This window comes from Oncorhynchus gorbuscha, linkage group LG03 (genome assembly GCF_021184085.1).
Source record: "Oncorhynchus gorbuscha isolate QuinsamMale2020 ecotype Even-year linkage group LG03, OgorEven_v1.0, whole genome shotgun sequence".
Taxonomy (NCBI): Eukaryota; Metazoa; Chordata; class Actinopteri; order Salmoniformes; family Salmonidae; genus Oncorhynchus; species Oncorhynchus gorbuscha.
The window spans coordinates 95,485,741-95,506,880 of record NC_060175.1 but is presented as its reverse complement, the minus strand read 5'-3'; the positions used below and the strand labels follow the sequence as shown (position 1 = coordinate 95,506,880).

The following is a 21,140-nucleotide window of genomic DNA, read 5'->3' as shown; positions in this document are numbered from 1 at the left end:
TTTGGGAGGAGGTAAGATCAGGTGGGACTATTCCAGCCAATGACAGGGCAGATACGCGTGTGAACAACAGGCACAACGGTGTCCACTAGTTACCACAAGCACAAAGTCAAAATGGGCTATATCGTAAGAATTCATGAAAACAAAAATGTGCTTTTTGGTCTTAATTTAAGATTAGTGTTAGCCATAAGGTTAGCAGTGTGGTTAAGGTTAGATTTAAAAGCACATTTTAAGAGGATACATTGTGGAAGTAGGCGGGGTTTTTACTTTGTGGCTGTGGTAACTAATGAAAACCAGGACCAACTCCGAAATGAAGTGTTTTTTACTCAAAGTTGCCGGGATATCACATATCCTACTTATATCGATACACTCAGAACAACCTAATCATTACGAAACTCATATTCAATTAAATAAGCCACACGTAACAAATAAGCCATTACATTTTTTGTTAACCAAATTCGAGACTCGCTCATTGACCTCCATACAAAAATGCATCGCCCCAGTTAGCGAAAAAACGCCACCTGCTGGAGTAGACAGTTTTCGGGACCAGTTATGCCGCTCGCTTTGCCTCTTCCTCTCTGCCTACATTTGAAGGCCCGCTACTAGCGCAACGTTATTGTTATTTCAACTGCAGACTGTCTCTTTGCGAGTGATTTGAAATGCCGTTGCTCCATCACAAATGTCTTTTATGTTTTAGTTGTTTATAGTAACATTGCTCATGTAGTTGTATTTTAATCTATTCAAACCCTGCAATATATATTTGGTGACAAACTACACACCTGGACATAATTTGTGGCAAAAAAACCTATGCAGTAACGGAATTTTAAAAATACTTTTCGCTGCATAATAAGGCCTCATCGATCCTCGGCCTTTCGTACGGATTTTAACCGATTTCGAATGCTTGGCCGGCGGCCTCTGCAGCAGCCAGACAATTCAAATCCCGGTAAGAAATTATTTCGGACCGATTTTCTGAACGTGCAACTTACATACAGCTACTCCAATACGTTTAGTTGTTGTCATGAACAAATATTAAATACTAGATATTAAACTATATAGATTAATACAGATCTAACCGATGATTACCTATCGCGTTGCATACGTTAGCCAACGGTGGCTAGCCTTTCTGCTAGCAGCTAAGTTAGTGAATAAACAGCAGTTATAGTAGCCAAATACTGAAATGTGTTGTCTTGAATTGCAACTAACTAAAATATAGCTAGTCATTCAATACAAATTATTACCAGCTTGCTAGCCATCGGTAACGTTAAATTAACTGTACTTTTCGTTTGTTAGCTAACATTAGTTTACATAGCTAAGTTACTTAAGCCATTATTGTTAGCCAGGGTGCAATCTTTAAGTAACGTTATGTAGTTAAGCTGCTAGCTAATGTTATTTTCCTACCTAGTACTAGCAAGCTAACGTTACTTAGCCAATAATGATGTTTGTCTTTTTTTTAAGATGTGAAAGCTGTCAGTTTGCAAGGCCTCCCCATACGCCATGTTATTATTATTTAGCCAACTTTTGTAGCAATATTGTTTAATATGCATCTTGTTAGCTAGCTATATTTAGCTAATCGGGCGCTAGCTTGCTAGTCAAGACTCACTGCTAGCAAGCCAAGTATAACGTTAGTAGCTAACTAACGAGAAACTTTCTGTTAGTAAGACTAGCCTATATATATCTTACCCTTAACCTAACACCCAAATCCCTGTATACGTTTTTAACAGATACGTTTGTGCTCTCTTTTCTACCCGTTCAACAGGTTCCTGACCATGGCCTGTACAGTGTGACAGGCACCTAGTCCCAGTGAAGTGAGACAAACGTTAACCTGTTACTGGCACTGCCCTGTGCTGCTTCAGTACCCTCACCTTTTTAACTATATATATTAAGCACTCAATGCAACCCTAACGTATTTCCAATTTAGACTATCACGTGTAGTGCTGTCCCATTCTCAGTAGATTTAGGGCTAACTGTCAGTCAGACACAGAGCAGTGCTCGTTCCCATACACTCCCAGTATGGCGTCGGTTCCAGTATACTGCCTGTGTCGCCTACCCTATGATGTCACACGCTTCATGATCGAGTGTGACATCTGTCAAGACTGGTTCCATGGAAGGTAAGTTATATTTCAGTGTCATCTTTACTCATTTCCAACTTTTTACAGTAGGCTAGTTGAGTAAATTGGTTTTGTTTATTGTGTACATTTTTTTTTGTTTAGTTGTGTTGGAGTGGAGGAAGACAAAGCAGCAGAGATTGACCTGTACCACTGCCCCAACTGTCAGGTCACCCATGGGCCCTCTGTCAGTAAGTCCCTCTTGTCACTTTCAATTTGATTTCCAGGCTGTCTTGTTGTATTTTACATGCATTTCAGACCTGTTTGAATCTATTGCATCAGGTGTGCTAGTTCTGAATACTTTTAATGTGTGGAATGGCTGGGGGTACTCAAGGAGAGGTTTTGTATTACTTCCGGCGCCGACAGAGATGGCCGCTTCGCATTCCTAGGAAACTATGCAGTTTTTTTCACGTGTTATTTCTTACATTAGTACCCCAGGTCATCTTAGGTTTCATTACATACAGTCGAGAAGAACTACTGAATATAAGATCAGCGTCAACTCACCATCAGTACGATCAAGAATATGATTTTCGCGACGCGGATCCTGTGGTCTGCCTTTCAAACAGGACAACGGAATGGATCCCATGTGGTGACCCAAAAAAATGACTCCGAAAAAGAGGGAAACGAGGCGGTCTTCTGGTCAGACTCCGGAGACGGGCACATTGTGCACCACTCCCTAGCATTCTTCTCGCCAATGTCCAGTCTCTTGACAACAAGGTTGATGAAATCCGAGCAAGGGTAGCATTCCAGAGGGACATCAGAGACTGTAACTTTCTTTGCTTCACGGAAACATGGCTCACTGGAGAGACTCTATCGGAGGCGGTGCAGCCAGCGGGTTTCTCTACGCATCGCGCCGACGGAAACATAATCTTTCTGGTAAGAAGAGGGGCGGGGGCGTATGCCTTATGGCTAACGAGACATGGTGTGATGAAAGAAACATACAGGAACTAAAATCCTTCTGTTCACCTGATTTAGAATTCCTCACAATCAAATGTCGACCACATTATCTACCAAGAGAATTCTCTTCGATTATAATCACAGCCGTATAGATCCCATATGTCCATATATCCCCCCCAAGCAGACACATCGATGGCTCTGAATGAACTTTATTTGACTCTTTGCAAACTGGAATCCATACATCCTGAGGCTGCATTCATTGTAGCTGGGGATTTTAACAAGGCTAATCTGAAAACAAGACTCCCTAAATTTTATCAGCATATCGATTGCGCAACCAGGGGTGGAAAAACCTTGGATCATTGTTACTCTAACTTCCGCGACGCATATAAGGCCCTGCCCCGCCCTCCTTTTGGAAAAGCTGACCACGACTCCATTTTGTTGATCCCTGCCTACAGACAGAAACTAAAAAAAAGAAGCTCCCATGCTGAGGTCTGTCCAACGCTGGTCCGACCAAGCTGATTCCACACTCAAAGACTGCTTTCATCACGTGGACTGGGATATGTTTTGTATTGCGTCACATAACAACATTGACGAATACGCTGATTCGGTGTGCGAGTTCATTAGAACGTGCTTTGAAGATGTCGTTCCCATAGCAACGATTAAAACATTCCCTAACCAGAAACCGTGGATTGATGGCAGCATTCGCGTGAAACTGAAAGCGCGAACCACTGCTTTTAATCAGGGCAAGGTGACTGGTAACATGACCGAATACAAACAGTGCAGCTATTCCCTCCGTAAGGCTATCAAACAAGCTAAGCGTCAGTACAGAGACAAAGTAGAATCTCAATTCAACGGCTCAGACACAAGAGGCATGTGGCAGGGTCTACAGTCAATCACGGACTACAAGAAGAAAACCAGCCCTGTCACGGACTAGGATGTCTTGCTCCCAGGCAGACTAAATAACTTTTTTGCCCGCTTTGAGGACAATACAGTGCCACTGACACGGCCTGCAACGAAAACATGCGGCCTCTCCTTCACTGCAGCCGAGGTGAGTAAGACATTTAAACGTGTTAACCCTCGCAAGGCTGCAAGCCCAGACGGCATCCCCAGCCGCGCCCTCAGAGCATGCGCAGACCAGCTGGCCGGTGTGTTTACGGACATATTCAATCAATCCCTATACCATTCTGCTGTTCCCACATGCTTCAAGAGGGCCACCATTGTTCCTGTTCCCAAGAAAGCTAAGGTAACTGAGCTAAACGACTACCGCCCCGTAGCACTCACTTCCGTCATCATGAAGTGCTTTGAGACTAGTCAAGGACCATATCACCTCCACTCTACCTGACACCCTAGACCCACTCCAATTTGCTTACCGCCCAAATAGGTCCACAGACGATGCAATCTCAACCACACTGCACACTGCCCTAACCCATTTGGACAAGAGGAATACCTACGTGAGAATGCTGTTCATCGACTACAGCTCGGCATTTAACACCATAGTACCCTCCAAGCTCGTCATCAAGCTCTAGACCAGAGGTGGGCAAACTTTTTGACTCGTGGGCCACAATGGGTTCTAAAATTTGACAGAGGGGCCGGGCCAGGAGCATTTGGAGGGAGTGTTTGGGCCGGATATACTAAAGCATTAAATGTAGTGTGTGCAAACCTCATAGCACAGTAAGAACACTACAACCCAATTTATTAACTGTCTTTCAAATGTGAAAAATAGCCCTTATCAGTTAATAAATTTGTCTCAAGGAATATGCAAGATATGGCATTTACATACTATTTCGCAGATACTGGGAGGAGGAAATGTAAATAGATTAAAATAACATACGCACTGTGATTTATCAAGATTGCGTCTGTTTTTAATAAGTTTCAATCGAAGGTGCAAAGTTAAAGAAATCAACATTTATTGAAAAATGGAATCACTTTCAACATTCAAAACATATTATTACACCGAAATACTCAAGCTCAATAATATCTACTTGTGTTAAACTCCGCAAAATCATGGATGGATTGTCCTGACCGCGCGCTCTACAAACTCGCCACGGACGCCCTCGCCTTCACGCGCAAACAGTACACGTGTATCGTTGCCAAGCACACAGACAGGCTGTATTAAATATCCTACCTGCAGCTGAAAATTTAAATTAAGAGCGATGTGCGGCGTGTTAATTAAGCTACTGTACCGCTGCTGTGCGTAAATGCGCATTGCTCTTAATTAAAAGACTCATTTGAATGCCAGCAAATAACTTGCCTTGGTACTTGACTCTTGAATTGCAGTTTGTCGGTGAAAAAAGTTCTGTTGACTCTGTAAATTAGCTGCCAACCTCTGAGCAGTAGCCGCCCGTTCTTGTGTTGACTGCTTGCTAGCATAGTTTGCATGCTTCATGGCAAAGTGACGGCTGATATTGTACTCTTTGAAAACCGCAACAGCTTCTTGGCATATCAGACATACAGCCGTTGATCGGACTTCAGTGAAGAAGTATTTTGTTGTCCACTCCTTATTAAACACTCGGCATTCGCTGTCCACTTTCCTTCTCTTTGGTCCGCTCATTTTCACAGAAGGGCTTAATGGTGACGTGAAACGAAGTGAAAATTAAAGTGAAATAAAGAGAAATACGCGCCACTCCAACAACGGTCAATGTGTTTTGAGTGCGCCATCTATTGGGGAAACGTGGGCATTGCAGGGAAAGGGGAAAAAATGAGGTTTTTACTATAATTTGGACAAGTTCGGCGGGCCGGATTAAAAAGCCTAACGGGCCGTATGTGGTCCGCGGGCCGTAGTTTGCCCATGTCTGCTCTAGACCCTAGGTCTCGACCCCGCCCTGTGCAACTGGGTACTGGACTTCCTGACGGGCCGCCCCCAGGTGGTGAGGGTAGGCAACAACATCTCCACCCCGCTGATCCTCAACACTGGGGCCCCACAAGGGTGCGTTCTGAGCCCTCTCCTGTACTCCCTGTTCACCCACGACTGCGTGGCCACGCACGCCTCCAACTCAATCATCAAGTTTGCGGACGACACAACAGTGGTAGGCTTGATTACCAACAACGACGAGGAGGTGAGGGCCCTCGGAGTGTGGTGTCAGGAAAATAACCTCACACTCAACGTCAACAAAACTAAGGAGATGATTGTGGACTTCAGGAAACAGCAGAGGGAACACCCCCCCCCCCCCATCCACGTCGATGGAACAGCAGTGGAGAGGGTAGTACGTTTTAAGTTCCTCGGCATACACATCACAGACAAACTGAATTGGTCCACTCACACAGACAGCATCGTGAAGAAGGCGCAGCAGCGCCTCTTAAACCTCAGGAGTCTGAAGAAATTTGGCTTGTCACCAAAAGCACTCACAAACTTCTACAGATGCACAATCGAGAGCATCCTGGCGGGCTGTATCACCGCCTGGTACGGCAACTGCTCCGCCCACAACCGTAAGGCTCTCCAGAGGGTAGTGAGGTCTGCACAACGCATCACCGGGGGCAAACTACCTGCCCACCAGGACACCTACACCACCCGATGTTACAGGAAGGCCATAAAGATCATCAAGGACAACAACCACCCGAGCCACTGCCTGTTCACCCCGCTATCATCCAGAAGGGGAGGTCAGTACAGGTGCATCAAAGCTGGGACCGAGAGACTGAAAAACAGCTTCTATCTCAAGGCCATCAGACGGTTAAACAGCCACCACTAACACTGAGTGGCTGCTGCCAACACACTGACACTGACTCAACTCCAGCCACTTTAATAATGGGAATTGATGGGAAATGATGTAAAATATATCACTAGCCACTTTAAACAATGCTACCTAATATAATGTTACATACCCTACATTATTAATCTCATATGCATACGTATATACTGTACTCTATATCATCGACTGCATCCTTATGTAATACATGTATCACTAGCCACTAACTATGCCACTTTGTTTACATACTCATCTCATATGTATATACTGTACTCGATACCATCTACTGTATCTTGCCTGTGCTGCTCTGTACCATCACTCATTCATATATCTTTATGTACATATTCTTTATCCCCTTACACTGTGTATAAGACAATAGTTTTGGAATTGTTAGTTAGATTACTTGTTGGTTATTACTGCTTTGTCGGAACTAGAAGCACAAGCATTTCGCTACACTCGCATTAACATCTGCTAACCATGTGTATGTGACAAATAAAATTTGATTTGATTTAGTAAACCCAGCTCTACAGGAATACACATGCCAATTCCTCTGAGTCTTTGGCCTTCTGGTCTGCCTTTAGTAGTGTGGTTCTGGTTGTAATCCCAATCTGTTGTTGTCCCCTTTATGTTCTGCAGTGAGAAAGCGGCGTGGAGGAACCAAGCAGGCTGATGCTGGAGCCACTGGAGGAAGAGCCACTTCTGGTCGACCGGTAAAGACTGGCACTCCACAGTTTGTCAGTGAGCTACGTAGCCGCACCTTCCCAAGGTAAACCTACCATATTACATTATGTCTATACAGTACATGTTCATTCTCTTCCACACTGTCTTTATATCTACTATTTACATTTACCTATAATCACCCCCTCCCAGAGGAAGAACCCAATCTGACACCTAAATGAATTCAAGCGTAAAGCTTCTGCTTGCGTACATATATTTGTCTTACTTTTTAACTCTGCAGTGTTGGGAATGGGCTCGTTAGTAATATATGCCATTTAGCAGACGCTTTTATCCAAAGCGACTTACAGTCATGTGTGCATACATTCTACGTATGGTGGTCCCGGGGATTGAACCCACTACCCTGGCGTTACAAGCGCCATGCTCTACCAACTGAGCTACAGAAGGACCACAGTAAACATTTCAATGTAAAGTCTACACCTGTTGTATTTGGCGCATGTGATCAATAACATTTTAATTAATTTTATTTGACATACAGTATAGTGTCTCAACTCTATCCGAGTGGTCCAGAATATGGCCTTTTAAATCTGCATTTTGTATTCAGTTAATGTATCATTGTGGAGTGACACTAATTATTTCTAGCTCTACAGTTCTGCCCTGGTTCCCTCCGTTGAAGTAATAATAAGACATTTCATTTGTAAAGTGCTTTTCTCACACCTGAGGCTCTGAAGAAAATAACAAATAAAATAGTCATTTTCTATAAAGCTCTGTTTTTAACTGTGCCTTAAACCATGCCAGAAACTCTGCAGCCCTGATAGTGACTGGAAGTGTGTTCCACAGCCAAAGAGTAACCATATCAAATTCTACAACATAACCTAATACACAATCTACTAAAGGAATGAGATAAGAATATATAAATGTAAAATATATGGATGAGCAGTGACAGAGCGGCTAAGATGCAATAGATAGTGAAGAATAGATAGTGAAGGACGTTATATACATATGAGATGAGTAATGTAAGATATGTGAACATTATTGAAGTGACTAGTGTTCCATTTATTAAAGTGGCCAATGATATGTCTGTAGGTAGGCAGCCACTTCTCTGTGCTACTGGTGGCTGTTTAACAATCTGATGACATTGACATAGAAGCTGTTTTTCTATCTCTCTGTCCCTGCTTTGATGCACCTGTACTGACCTCACCTTCTGGATGATAGCGGGGTAAACAGGCAGTGGCTCGGGTGGTTATTGCCCTTGATCTTTTTTTGCTTTCCTGTGACACCGGGTGTTGTCGGTGTCCTGGAGGGCAGGTAGTTTGCCCCGGTGATGCGTTGTGCAGACCACACCACCCTCTGGAGAGCCCTGCGATTGTGGGCGGTGCAGTCGCCGTACCAGGCGGTAATACAGCCCAACAGGATGTTCTCAATTGTGCATCTGTAAAAGTTAGTGAGTTTTTGGTGACGAGCTACATTTTTTTCAGCCTCCTGAGGTTGAAGAGGCGCTATTGCGTGTGTGTTCAGTGTCCAGTCTGCTGTGAGGCTGCTGAAGGGAGATGGACCTGGATGAACGAAGGGTGTGTGTGGGGCAGGAGGTTAGGATGAGGTCAGACTGGTACTTGGGTCCAGAGTTGTGGATAGCTTGGTTGGTGTGAACCAGAATTTTAAAGTCAACGCGTGAGCATATGAGGAGCCAGTGGAGGTGTGGGTAGGAAACGTGCAGCACAGTTCTGGACATATTGTAGCCGTAGGCGCTTGGCAGATGCGCCAACAAACGGCGTTATGATAATCCAGACGGGATGAGATGAAGGCATGGATGAGTTGCTCAGCTTCAGGCTGTGACGTCATGGGTCTAATGTGGCAATGTTCCGTAGACGGAAACATAAAACACACTTGATGTGTGTAGAATTTTGCATCATAATACCATGACATCCACATAGAGTTTACTGTCAAATTGTGCGCATGTTGATTTTGTCCATCCGCACCAGACGCGTTCATGATATAAAAGTTAAAATACCAAAACCAACTGTTAACCAGCTATATTAATTTGGGGACCGATCGAAACACATGGACATTTAGCTAGCTTGTTATTGCTTGTTGTTGTGGCAATACCAGTTTCTTTAGCTAATCCACTCACTGTACTCATGTGCCAAAGAGACTGGCCTTTGTCAACTTCATATATGAATATTCCATCATTAATGAGCTCGAGGAGAACTGAGGAATTCATCCTGATTCGATAACCCAAACGGCTATCCTCCAATCATACCGATTTATGCAAATATTGGAACTTTTTTCTCTACATAACACATTGCTATCTGGTTGTTCACATCTAAATTATCAAACTAAATACATACTGCAATTCCAACCAAACGTCTTGTTTTTTTGTTGCTTTTTTAAGCTTGCTCATTTCAACTTGCCCATCTAACAGCTAAATATTTGTTTTTTACTTTGTTATAAACACTAATGCAATTTGAGGCAACACATGTTGTCATGGAAAATATTCATGTTATTGCCAACAAGCAATGAGCAACTTCGCTGTAAAATCCAGTGCATATTAAACGTTGAGATTCCCGAAAGGCCAGTCTCTTTTGCACTGGCAAGGAGTGGAATGTTAGCTAAATAGATTGGTACTCAGACTAGCGGTGTTTGCCTATTCTAGTTCTTCAATTTCTAGATGTCCCTCACGCTCTCCCAATCTGTGTTTTTGTTCAGTGCTGACGAGGTGCTGTTGAAGCCGTCGGGGGCCCAGCTGACTGTGGAGTTCCTGGAGGAGCGTTCCTTCAGTGTTCCCGTGATGGTCCTCAGGAGGGACGGCTTGGGCATGAGCCTTCCCCCAGGGAACTTCGGAGTCAATGACGTAGAGCACTATATTGGTAATCCTCCCTGTTTTTAGGGCCCTTTTGGTTTTACATGCCATTAGTTTGATATGTGGTGGTTTTTACCCACATAATTAAATAGAACAGTTAGTTATATTCTCTGCTATGGTACCTTTACCTACCTTAGTTGCATTTATACATTATTTATTTTACCTTTATTTAACTAGTTAAGTCAGTTAACAACAAATTCTTATCTTCAATGACTGCTTAGGAACATTGGGTTAACTGCCTTGTTCAGGGGAACGACAGATTTTTACCTTGTCAACTCGGGGATTCGATCTTGCAACCTTTCGGTTACCACTAGACTACCTGCCGACCCATGCACTGACTAGAAGTTACCCTGGATAATAGCATCTGCTTAATGATTGAAATGTCAATGTAAACCTCCCACAGTACACCTGCTCTTCAACTAATCACATCTCAATGACATTTCATTACCATAGGAGATGTGACCTAGTGTAGGTTATCAGAGTAACTTAATGTCTTATCTCCCACAACACTTTTTTGTTGAAGTTGTATATGATCATGGTTAGGGCTGTGGCAGTCATGAAATTTCTTTAGCTGGTGATTGTCAAGAAAATAACTGCAGGTCTCACGGTAGTTGACCGTTAATTAACGTAAACATATTTAGCTTCTCCTGGCTTCCATGCAAAGCCTACAAGCTACTGATGCAGACCTTTGGAACATCTACATTTAAAACAGTCTAATACATCCATGTTATATAGCCTACACATCACGTTAAAGCCATTATTTATTTTAGACAGGTCTAAAGAAACGTGATATGTAGAAAATGTAGTCTATTTCAGAAGTAAAGAATAGAATACAATGCGTTGTCCTTATGTTAGGCCCTGATCTCTCTATGCCATATGGCTGTGGGCAACACTAGTACATTTAGCAGACAAGCTTTGCTTAGAATTCCATGGCATTATTTTATGTTATAGTATGAAGAATACAATTGAACATAGCTGAATAAAATAGAAAGGATATTTTCTCCAAACAAATTCTGAGTGCACACTAATCTGTGTTGAGTGGTTATTTATGTAACTTTAGTTGTGATACAAATGTTGGGCTTAATATTTATATGTTTAATACATTCTAAGGCTGCATAATGCAACTCTAATGATGATTTGAAAAAGGTGCATGAGCTCTGCTCTGTTTTGCACAGGCTGTACATACTTCATCAGTCTCTCATTCACAATTTGACAAGTATTTGATAATTCCTTGAATTTCCTGGCAGCATCCCCCCTGTGTGGCTGTAATGCCCCCTAATCCATGCCTTTTGAGGACAGTGGCCATTGTGCCCTGGGCTGAATATAATAATTATACTTCCCTTCTCCCAGCTGCATGATCCAGAGCACCTCACTCAAATTGTATTTTTATCTTTTCAATTTTACCTTCATTTAACTAGGCAAGTCTGTTAAGAACAAATTCTTATTTTCAATGACGGCCTAGGAACAGTGGGTTAACTGCCTGTTCAGGGGCAGACCGGCAGATTTGTACCTTGTCAGCTCGGGGGTTTGAACTTGCAACCTTCCGGTTAATAGACCAACACTCTAGCCACTAGGCTACCCTGCCGCCCCAAATGTCTCTCCGTCACGTGATTGGGTCTTTTCTCACAGGCTACAAGTGAAGACGGACACATCAGGGACGCAACTGCGTGCATCCCATTCCGAAGCGCATATTGAAGATATTGGAAAAACTGTCCACAAATACTTTTCGTGAGCCAAAAAGATGAGTAAGGCCTAACGAACAGCAAAGCACTAGCCTATGTCCATCTACTATCCCCCAAGGTACAAAAGTCGACCTATTCTGTGCGAGAAATAAATATTCCAGATATGGTCTGGAACAGTTGTGGGATGTGATAGATCCCAAATCAATGCAACCACTACCATCAAACAAACTTTTTTAAGCAATGAGGCTAACACAACAGACCAGAATGTTTTAGCTGGTACTCAGTGTAGGTTATCAGAGTATGTAACCTAGTGTTGATAAACTAATAGGCTATTTCTTCACATTGTAAGCGCAGCAATGCGCACATGGCAGTAGGCTATAAGTGTTAATGCTCCATTAGCGGGATAACTCTAACGTGACCGCAAATGCCATTATGCATATAATGATTTTATTAGAAAGGTGCATTTTTATGGTGAAAATTATCTTCCCCAAACTAGAAACTCCCGTGCTGCGTATATATGCTAGTTAGGCTCTACACCTGTTGAAAAGCTAATTAATGTGCTTCATTTTGAGAAGTTATTTGGCCACTTCAGTTGTGATGTTAACCTTATTAAAACATTTAGGCCTATGGGCTAGGCTACATGAGGTGTGATACTGACCTTATTAAAACATAGACTACATGAGGTGTGATACTAACCTTATTAAAACATATAGGCCTTGGGTGATGTTAACCTTATTAAAACATATAGGCCTATGGGCTAGACTACATGAGGTGTGATACTAACCTTATTAAAACATATAGGCCTATGGGCTAGACAACATGAGGTGTGATACTAACCTTATTAAAACATATAGGCCTATGGGCTAGACTACATGAGGTGTGATACTATGATTTGAAAAAGGCATGAGTTTCTTGCCTTACTGCACACAAGCTGGGCATCATTCAGTGATAGGCTAATAGTGTCACCCTTCAGACTATTCTCGATTTAACTGTGTCTTTACATATACTAAGTAATATATGTGTGAAATGTGTTTTGATTAAGAATGGACATTCTCATGCACCTGTATCAAAACCGGGGCAGCAGAAAGTAATGTAATCTATGCACTTAAATAGCAAATGGAGGACTCTTTTCTCATGGTTAATTTTCATGCCAGCCAGGTAGGCTATACTCCTGTTGTAAAGAGAGCAATGTGCTTAATATTAGGACAATTGAGAAATATATATATACAGTAGGCCTAGCCTATAGAAATCTGATGGCATCCTCTTTTTAATAGAGGCCATCATTCTGTTTTTGCACATAATTCCATAGCCTATAGAAATGTTGTGCAACATGAGCTCATGGGCTCATGAAGTGTTTGATTAGATTTTCAATTACATTTGCATTGATGTCAGTGATTAGAGGGACAATCGAGTACTGAGTACCAGGCAGTTGGAAAGTTTGGTAGGCTTCTAATGACCATCAGCAGCATGAAATCAAATGTATTGGTCACATACACGTGTTTAGTGTCAGACCTTGGATAAGCCTAATTACCGTGACTAAACGGTCATGATGAATTTGACTGCCACCATGACTCGTGACCGCTGGTGTGGTGGTAATACGCTCACTGTAACAGCCCTGATCACTATAGGATAATAAAGTCTGGGGAGCAGCAAGATGTGATTGTGTTGATTGCGTGTTGTCTGTAGGTCCAGACAGGGTCATTGATGTGATTGACGTGTCTCGCCAAGCTGACCTGAAGATGTGTCTAGGGGACTTTGTGGAGTACTACAACAGCCCCAACAGAGACCGGGTCCTCAATGTCATCAGCCTGGAGTTCTCTGAGACCAGGTACACTGCTTGTTCTTAGGTCACTTCGATCCACTCATTGGTTGGTATTGGTCTTTAGGGGTCTTCTGGTCCACTCATTGGTTGGTATTGGTCTTTAGGGGTCTTCCGGTCCACTCATTGGTTAGTATTGCTTTCTAGGGTTCTTCCTTGTCACCAGTACATCAGTTGGTTGATTAAAAGTTAAATTTTTCCAGAGCCATACTGAGAGTGTAAGAAATTACTTGGCATAATAATTGTTTCTGCAGAAAATATTTTAATTATGTTGTAAAATCTGGTGTTTTAAATATACAAAATGTCAATGTTCTGTACCAGGCTGTCCAATCTGGTGGAGACTCCAAAGATAGTGAGGAAGCTATCGTGGGTAGAGAACCTGTGGCCTGAGGAGTCAGTGTTTGAGCGGCCCAACGTCCAGAAGTACTGCCTCATGGGGGTCAAGGACAGCTACACAGACTTCCACATCGACTTCGGAGGCACCTCTGTCTGGTACCATGTACTACGGGTAAGAAGAGCGCCGTTATGGGACAATTGGGGGCCAGATTGCGTAGTGCCAACTGTCCCTTTTCACAATCTTCATGCTGTGCTGACATGCACAATTGGATAGTTATACAGTGAGACTCTTACCTCCCTCACTAGCTTTAAGCACCAGCTGTCAGAGCATCTCACAGATCACTGCACCTGTACATAGCTCATCTGTAAATAGCCCATCCAATCTACCTCATCCCCATTCTGTTATATCTTGTTCCTTTGCACCACAGTATCTCAACTTGCACATTCATCTTCTGCACATCCTACCAGTCCAGTGTTTAATTGCTATATTTTAATTACTCTGCCACCATGGCATATGTATTGCCTTTACCTCTCTTATCCTACCTTATTTGCACATGCTGTGTATAGATTTTTCTACTGTATTATTGATTGTATGTTTGTTTATTCCATGCGTAACTCTGTGTTGTATGTGTCGAACTGCTTTGCTTTATCTTGGCCAGGTCGCAGTTGCAAATGAGAACTTGTTCTCAACGAGCCTACCTGGTTAAATAAAGGTGAAATAACAAATACAAAACATTAAAAATACCTGCTCTTTTCATGAGACTGACCAGGTGAAAGCCATGATCCCTTAATGATGGTACTTGTTAAATCCACTTCAATCAGTGTAGATGATGAAGGGGAGGAGACGGTTAAAGAAGGCTTTTTAAGCCTTGAGGCAATTGAGACATGAATTGTGTATGTGTGCCATTCAGAGGATGAATAGGCAAGACAAAAACATTTAAGTGCCTTTTGAAAAGTTATGGTTAGTAGATGCCAGGCGTAGGACAGTTGCAGTGACCGTATTACCGCCACACCGGCAGTCACGAGTCATGACCGCAGTCAAATTCCCTGTGACTGTTGGTCAAGATAATCCTGTGAAAATGAAGGGCGCTGATTTGTAGCCTACCAAACCTGCTAATGGCCTGGGACTCTGCACTCTATTGTTCCTCTAATCACTCTCTAAACTAGTGGTCCCCTATCGGTTGATCTCCAAGCCATTCCTAGTGGATCGCCAAACATTTCTGTGAAAAACCCAACAATAATGCCTTGTCTTCCTATTTGTTTGGAGCTGTTGACGGTAGATGCACTTGATTCTGCAGCCCTAGTGCCTGACTAGTAAAGGCCCACTGCACCACTTTTGTGAAAATATTCCCCCCCCCCCAAACTTTTTTTTTTTCATTCTGATTTTTCAGAACCCTCAGCCACCCTACTTCCCAAGGCTATGCTAATGTTATTATTTGTGCCTTGCCTTTTTTGATATCAAGGAATATTTCACTTTTTCTGGTCATAGGAGTAACATGAGACTTCCTCATGTCATTTCTCTCCTGTTCTATTGGTTTTCTTATCTTCCTAGTTGTGGTATCTTTATATCTTTCTAAGTTTCTAACAGCGATGGGGTTGCAACTCAATATTAGGAAGGTGTTCCTAATGTTTGTCATTCTCACTATATAGAGGTGTTATGGGAGATTTAACATTTAAATGTATTTTATCCATTACTGCCTTTACATTGTTCATAATTGTACGTGCTGTGTCTGCCTGATGGATGAAAATGAACTCTGCTGCTAACATGCTGGCCAGACAGGCTCTGTGCATGGGTCTGCATTAGATGTCGACCGATTTATGAATTTTCAACGCTGATACTGACTATTGGAGGACCAAAAAAAGCCGATGCCGATTTATAAAAATTGATTTCATTTTTTAAATGTATTTGTAATAATGGCAATTACAACAATACTGAATGAACACTTATTTTAACTTCATATAATATATCAATAAAATCAATTTAGCCTCAAATAAATAATGAAACATGTTCAATTTGGTTTAAATAATGCAAAAACAAAGTGTTGGAGAAGAAAGTAAAAGTGCAATATGTGCCATGTAAGAAAGCTAATGTTTAAGTTCTTTAAGCTCAGAACATATGAAAGCTGGTGGTTCCTTTTAACAGGAGTCTTCAATATTCCCAGGGAAGAAGTTTTAGGTTGTAGTTATTATAGGATAATTTCTCTCTTCGATTTGTATTTCATATACCTTTTGACTATTGGATGTTCTTATAGGCATTTTAGTATTACCGGTGTAACAGTATAGCTTCCATCCCTCTCCTCGCCCCTACCTGGGCTCGAACCAGGAACACATCGACAACAGCCACACTCGAAGCAGCGTTGCCCATCGCTCCACAAAAGCCGGGCAGAGCAAGGGGAACAACCACTCTTAAGTCTGAGTGACGTTTGAAACACTAGTAGCGCACACCCCGGTAACTAGCTAGCCATTTCACATCGGTTACACCAGCCTAATCTCGGGAGTTGATGGGCTTGAAGTCATAAACAGCTCAAAGCTTGAAGCACAGCGACGGGCTGCTGGCAAAACGCACCAAAGTGCTGTTTGAATGAATGCTTACGAGCCTGCTGGTGTCTACCATCGCTCAGTCAGACTGCTCTATCAAATCATAGACTTAATTATAACATAATAACACACAGAAATAGGAGCCTTTGGTCATTTAATATGGTCGAATCCGGAAACTCATCTCGAAAACAAGACGTTTATTCTTTCAGTGAAATACGGAACTGTTCCGTATTTTATCTAACGGGTAGCATCCATAAGTCTAAATATTCCTGTAACATTGAAGGTTGTGCAATGTAATGTCATAATTACGTAAAATTCTGGCAAATTAGGCAGCCCAAACTGTTGCATATATACACTGACTCTGCGTGCAATGAACGCAAGAGAAGTGACACAATTTCACCTGGTTAATATTGCCTGCTAACCTGGATTTCATTTAGCTAAATATGCAGGTTTGAAAATGTATAAATCTGTGTATTGATTTTAAGAAAGGCATTGGTGTTTATGGTTAGGTTCACGTTGGCGCAAGACAGTTCTTTTTCGCGAATACGCACCGCATCGATTATATGCAACGCAGAACACGCTAGATAAACTAGTAATATCATCAACCATATGTAGTTATAACTAGTGATTAATATAAGTTTAATGCTAACTAGCTTCTTACTGCATTCACATAACAGAAAGTCTCCTCTTGGAGTGCAATGTAATCAGGTGGTTAGAGCGTTGGACTAGTTAACTGTAAGGTTGCAAGATTGAATCCCTGAGCTGACAAGGTAAAAATCTGTCATTCTGCCCCTGATCAAGGCAGTTAACCCACCGTTCCTAGGCCGTCATTGAAACGAAGAATGTGTTCTTAACTGACTTGCCTGGTAAAATAAAGATTAAATCAAGGTGTAAAAAGAAAGATAACTGTGTCCAAAAATACCGATTTCCGATTGTTATGGACTTGAAATCGGCCCTAATTAATCGGCCATTCCGATTTAATCGGTCGACATCTAGTCTGCATGGTGATTTTTGTCAATCTGCACCAGACGTGTTAAAATACCAAAACCAACTGTTAACCAGCTATATTAGTTTGGGGACAGGTTGAAACACATGGACATTTAGCTGGCTTGTTGTTGCTAACACATTTGTCTTTGGAGATAAACATTGGGTTGTTATTTTACTTGGATTGCATATGGTCTTTTTTTAGCTGGAACTTTGTAGAAGTTTTATCCATGTTGAGTCATACAAAATCATGTGTTCTCTACTCCGATAAAAAGGGGAAACCTAGTTCATTTTTAATTTGTTTTCATTGAGTTCATCCTTCTTCTGTGGATTTTATATGGCAGTTGGCAACCTACTTTAATGTGCATTACCGCCACCAACTGGAGTGTGGATCTTTCAATCACCACCGTGGGTATGAGTAGATGGGAGTGGTGGGACTTGCAGCACATCAAGCATCTGAAATGGAACAAAGTTCTATGTTAGTGCCAGGCTATGCAGACTCCTGCGAGCAGTTTGGATGAAATTATTATATCAAATGTATGTGTACATTTTATTTTGCAATGCAACTATCGCGCAAGCAACGTGGCCAGTCTGATCAGCATGCAAAGCTTACGTTCATGTGGAATAAAATGTTGATCAACTGAAAGGTTGATTTTAATAAGCACTGTTGGATAAATGTCTGTCTCTCTCTCAGGGTGAGAAGATCTTCTACCTGATCTCCCCCACGCCGGCCAACCTGGCCCTGTTTGAACGTTGGAGCTCCTCGTCCAATCAGAACGAGATGTTTTTCGGGGACCAGGTAGACATGTGCTACAAGTGTTCCGTCAAACAAGGAAACACGCTCTTCATCCCAACAGGTATTCTGTGTTTTCAGAAGTTTCTCAGGTCTAAATCAGTCCATGAGTAGAGGGCAATGATGAAAACACAGTGGAACTGGCTTAGAGTTCCAAAGTTGAGTTTGAGGGATGTAGAGTACATCCATGTAGTATACTATTAGGTACACCCATCTAGTACCGGGTCGGACCCCCCCCCCCCTTTGCCTCCAGAACAGCCTGAATTATTTGGGGAATGGATTTTACAAGATGGGAACGTCCTACAGGGATGTTTGTCAATGCTGATGCAATGTCATCCATGGACTCATGCTGCTTACACCAAATCCTGACTCTGCCATCAGCATGACTCAACAGGAACCGGGGTTCGTCAGACCAGACAATGTTTTTCCACTTCTCATTTGTCCAGTGTTGGTGATTGTGTTCCCGCTGGTTTGGTCGTCTGCTGCAATGGCTCATCCATGACACGGATCAAGGAGTTGTGTGTTCCGAGATGCCGTTCTGCACACCACCGTTGTACTGCGCCGTTGTCTGTTTGTGGCCCGCCTGTTAGCTTGCTCGATTCTTGCCATTCTCCTTTAACCTCTCATCAATAAGTTGTTTTTGTCCACAGGACTTCCTCTGACTGGATGTTTTTTGTTTGTGGCACCATTCTTGAGAAACCCTAAACAATGTTGTGCGTGAAAAGCCGAGGAGGCCCGGCCGTTTCGGAGATCCTGACTCCGCCGTGCCTGGCACCAATGATCATGCCACGCGCTCAGTTGTTTTTTTTATTTTTTTTTTATTTTTCCACCTTTTTATTTAACTAGGCAAGTCAGTTAAGAACAAATTCTTATTTTCAATGACGGCCTAGGAACAGTGGGTTAACTGCCTGTTCAGGGGCAGACCGGCAGATTTGTACCTTGTCAGCTCGGGGATTCGAACTTGCAACCTTTCGGTTACTAGTCCAACGCCCTAACCACTAGGCTACCCTGCCGCTTAAGTCACTCATTTGACCCATTCTAACATTCAATCAAACAGTAACTTGGATGCCTGTCTGCCTGCTTTGTATAGCAAGCCATGGCCACGGGACTCATTCTGTAGGAGTGATCCATTTTTGTGAACGGGGTGGTCTACCCAATAAACTGTCCTTTGAGTGTATGTACAGGTGACAGTCCTGGTAACGGCCTGCTATTGTGTTTGCCATGCAGTACATTTCTGGTGGAGTTCGTCAGAACTCACTATATTATGTGCGAATAGTACATGCATAAATGAATAGTTTAACTGTATATGTGTGAGTTGTTCACATGTACCTGTGTGTGTGTGTCTCAGGATGGATCCACGCTGTGCTGACTCCTGTGGACTGTGTGGCCTTCGGAGGGAATTTCCTACACAGCCTCAACATTGACATGCAGCTCCGGTGAGTCCCTTCACCTGCCTCTACCTAAAACAGTCACATCACCTATGGTACTCCGCTTTCCTCAACTGATCTTAGCAACCTCTCTCCACATCAAAACTAGAATGCCATTCGGAAAAATGCTCAAGCAATACATGGCGGCAGGTAGCCTAGCGGTTAGAGCGTTGGGCCAGTATCTTGTCGGTTTGAATCCCTGAGCCGACGTGGCTCTGTTGACGTGCCCTTGTTGCTCCTATAATTCACTCTGGATAAGAGCGTCTGCTAAATGACTAAAATGTACATTTGTATTACCGTTGTACCAGAATAGAATGATAGTATGTATTCCTACTATACATTCTATTTTAAACTGGGTGGTTCCAGTCCTAAATGCTGATTGGCTGACAGCTGTGGTATTTCAGACCGTGTACCACGGGTATGCCAAAACATTTATTTTTACTGCTCTAATTACTCCACTTTGGGTCGTGTGTAAGAACAGCCCTTAGTTGTGGTATATTGGCCATATTCCACACACCCCTTGGGCCTTATTGCTTAAATACCAAATGTCTAATACCATTCTCTCTGTGTTCTCTTCCAATCAGAGCATATGAAATCGAGAAGAGGTTGAGTACAGCAGACCTGTTCAGGTTTCCAAACTTTGAGACCGTGTGTTGGTATGTTGGCAAGCACCTGCTAGACACATTTAGAGGTGAGGCGCTTCATCATAAATCATTGTTTTTTTTCCCACCTCTGCTGAACTGCATTTATTTGGGCAATGTTTGTCAGAAACCTTAACTTCTATACTGGTCTACTTTACAGGTCTGCGAGAGAACCGCAGACACCCTGCTTCCTACCTGGTCCACGGAGCCAAGGCCCTCAACAATGCTTTCCGCATGTGGACACGCAAAGAGGTGGTTCTTTATTGTAGGCCCCCTTATGAATGCATTAATTAAGCCTTTATAGCAGCTACATAAGACATAACACCTGTCATAGGCAGTCATAAACATTATGAACAATGGCATGAAGGTGTCATGAAGCTAGTTATATTGGGTGCAGTAGTCTTTGTTTTGTGATGCTTTTGTGCTCTGGCCAGTCGCTGACTGACCACGAGGTGGAGATTCCAGAGACCATCGAGACTCAGCGTCTAGTGAAGGACCTGGCCAAGGAGATACGACTGGTTGAGGTAGGCAGGGGGAAATATTTCATAGAGTATACTGACCGAGCCAAGCTGCTGGCCTGGTTGTTCGTCCACCATAGAAAATATCTGAGCCTGAGCCAGTATAGTTCAGGTCGCACCTATAGTGTGAGGCACTATCAAATTTCAGTCTGGCTTACTGAGACTACTCAGTCTTCTCCTCTCTG

General features: G+C 42.7%; 1 protein-coding gene across 1 annotated transcript in view; it reads left to right on the top strand.

Moving 5' to 3' along the window:
* Positions 1 to 524: 524 nt before the first annotated feature.
* The window catches only part of LOC124032299 (histone lysine demethylase PHF8-like), a 32,557-nt gene continuing 11,941 nt past the window's right edge, over positions 525 to 21,140 (top strand). Inside the window, 12 exon segments of the mRNA XM_046344588.1 lie at positions 525 to 940; positions 1,754 to 2,105; positions 2,208 to 2,293; positions 7,319 to 7,448; positions 10,064 to 10,224; positions 13,586 to 13,727; positions 14,040 to 14,226; positions 18,271 to 18,433; positions 19,718 to 19,805; positions 20,381 to 20,487; positions 20,598 to 20,689; positions 20,872 to 20,961. Of these exon segments, the coding sequence (XP_046200544.1) occupies positions 2,008 to 2,105; positions 2,208 to 2,293; positions 7,319 to 7,448; positions 10,064 to 10,224; positions 13,586 to 13,727; positions 14,040 to 14,226; positions 18,271 to 18,433; positions 19,718 to 19,805; positions 20,381 to 20,487; positions 20,598 to 20,689; positions 20,872 to 20,961 (1,344 nt within the window). The 5' untranslated portion in view covers positions 525 to 940; positions 1,754 to 2,007.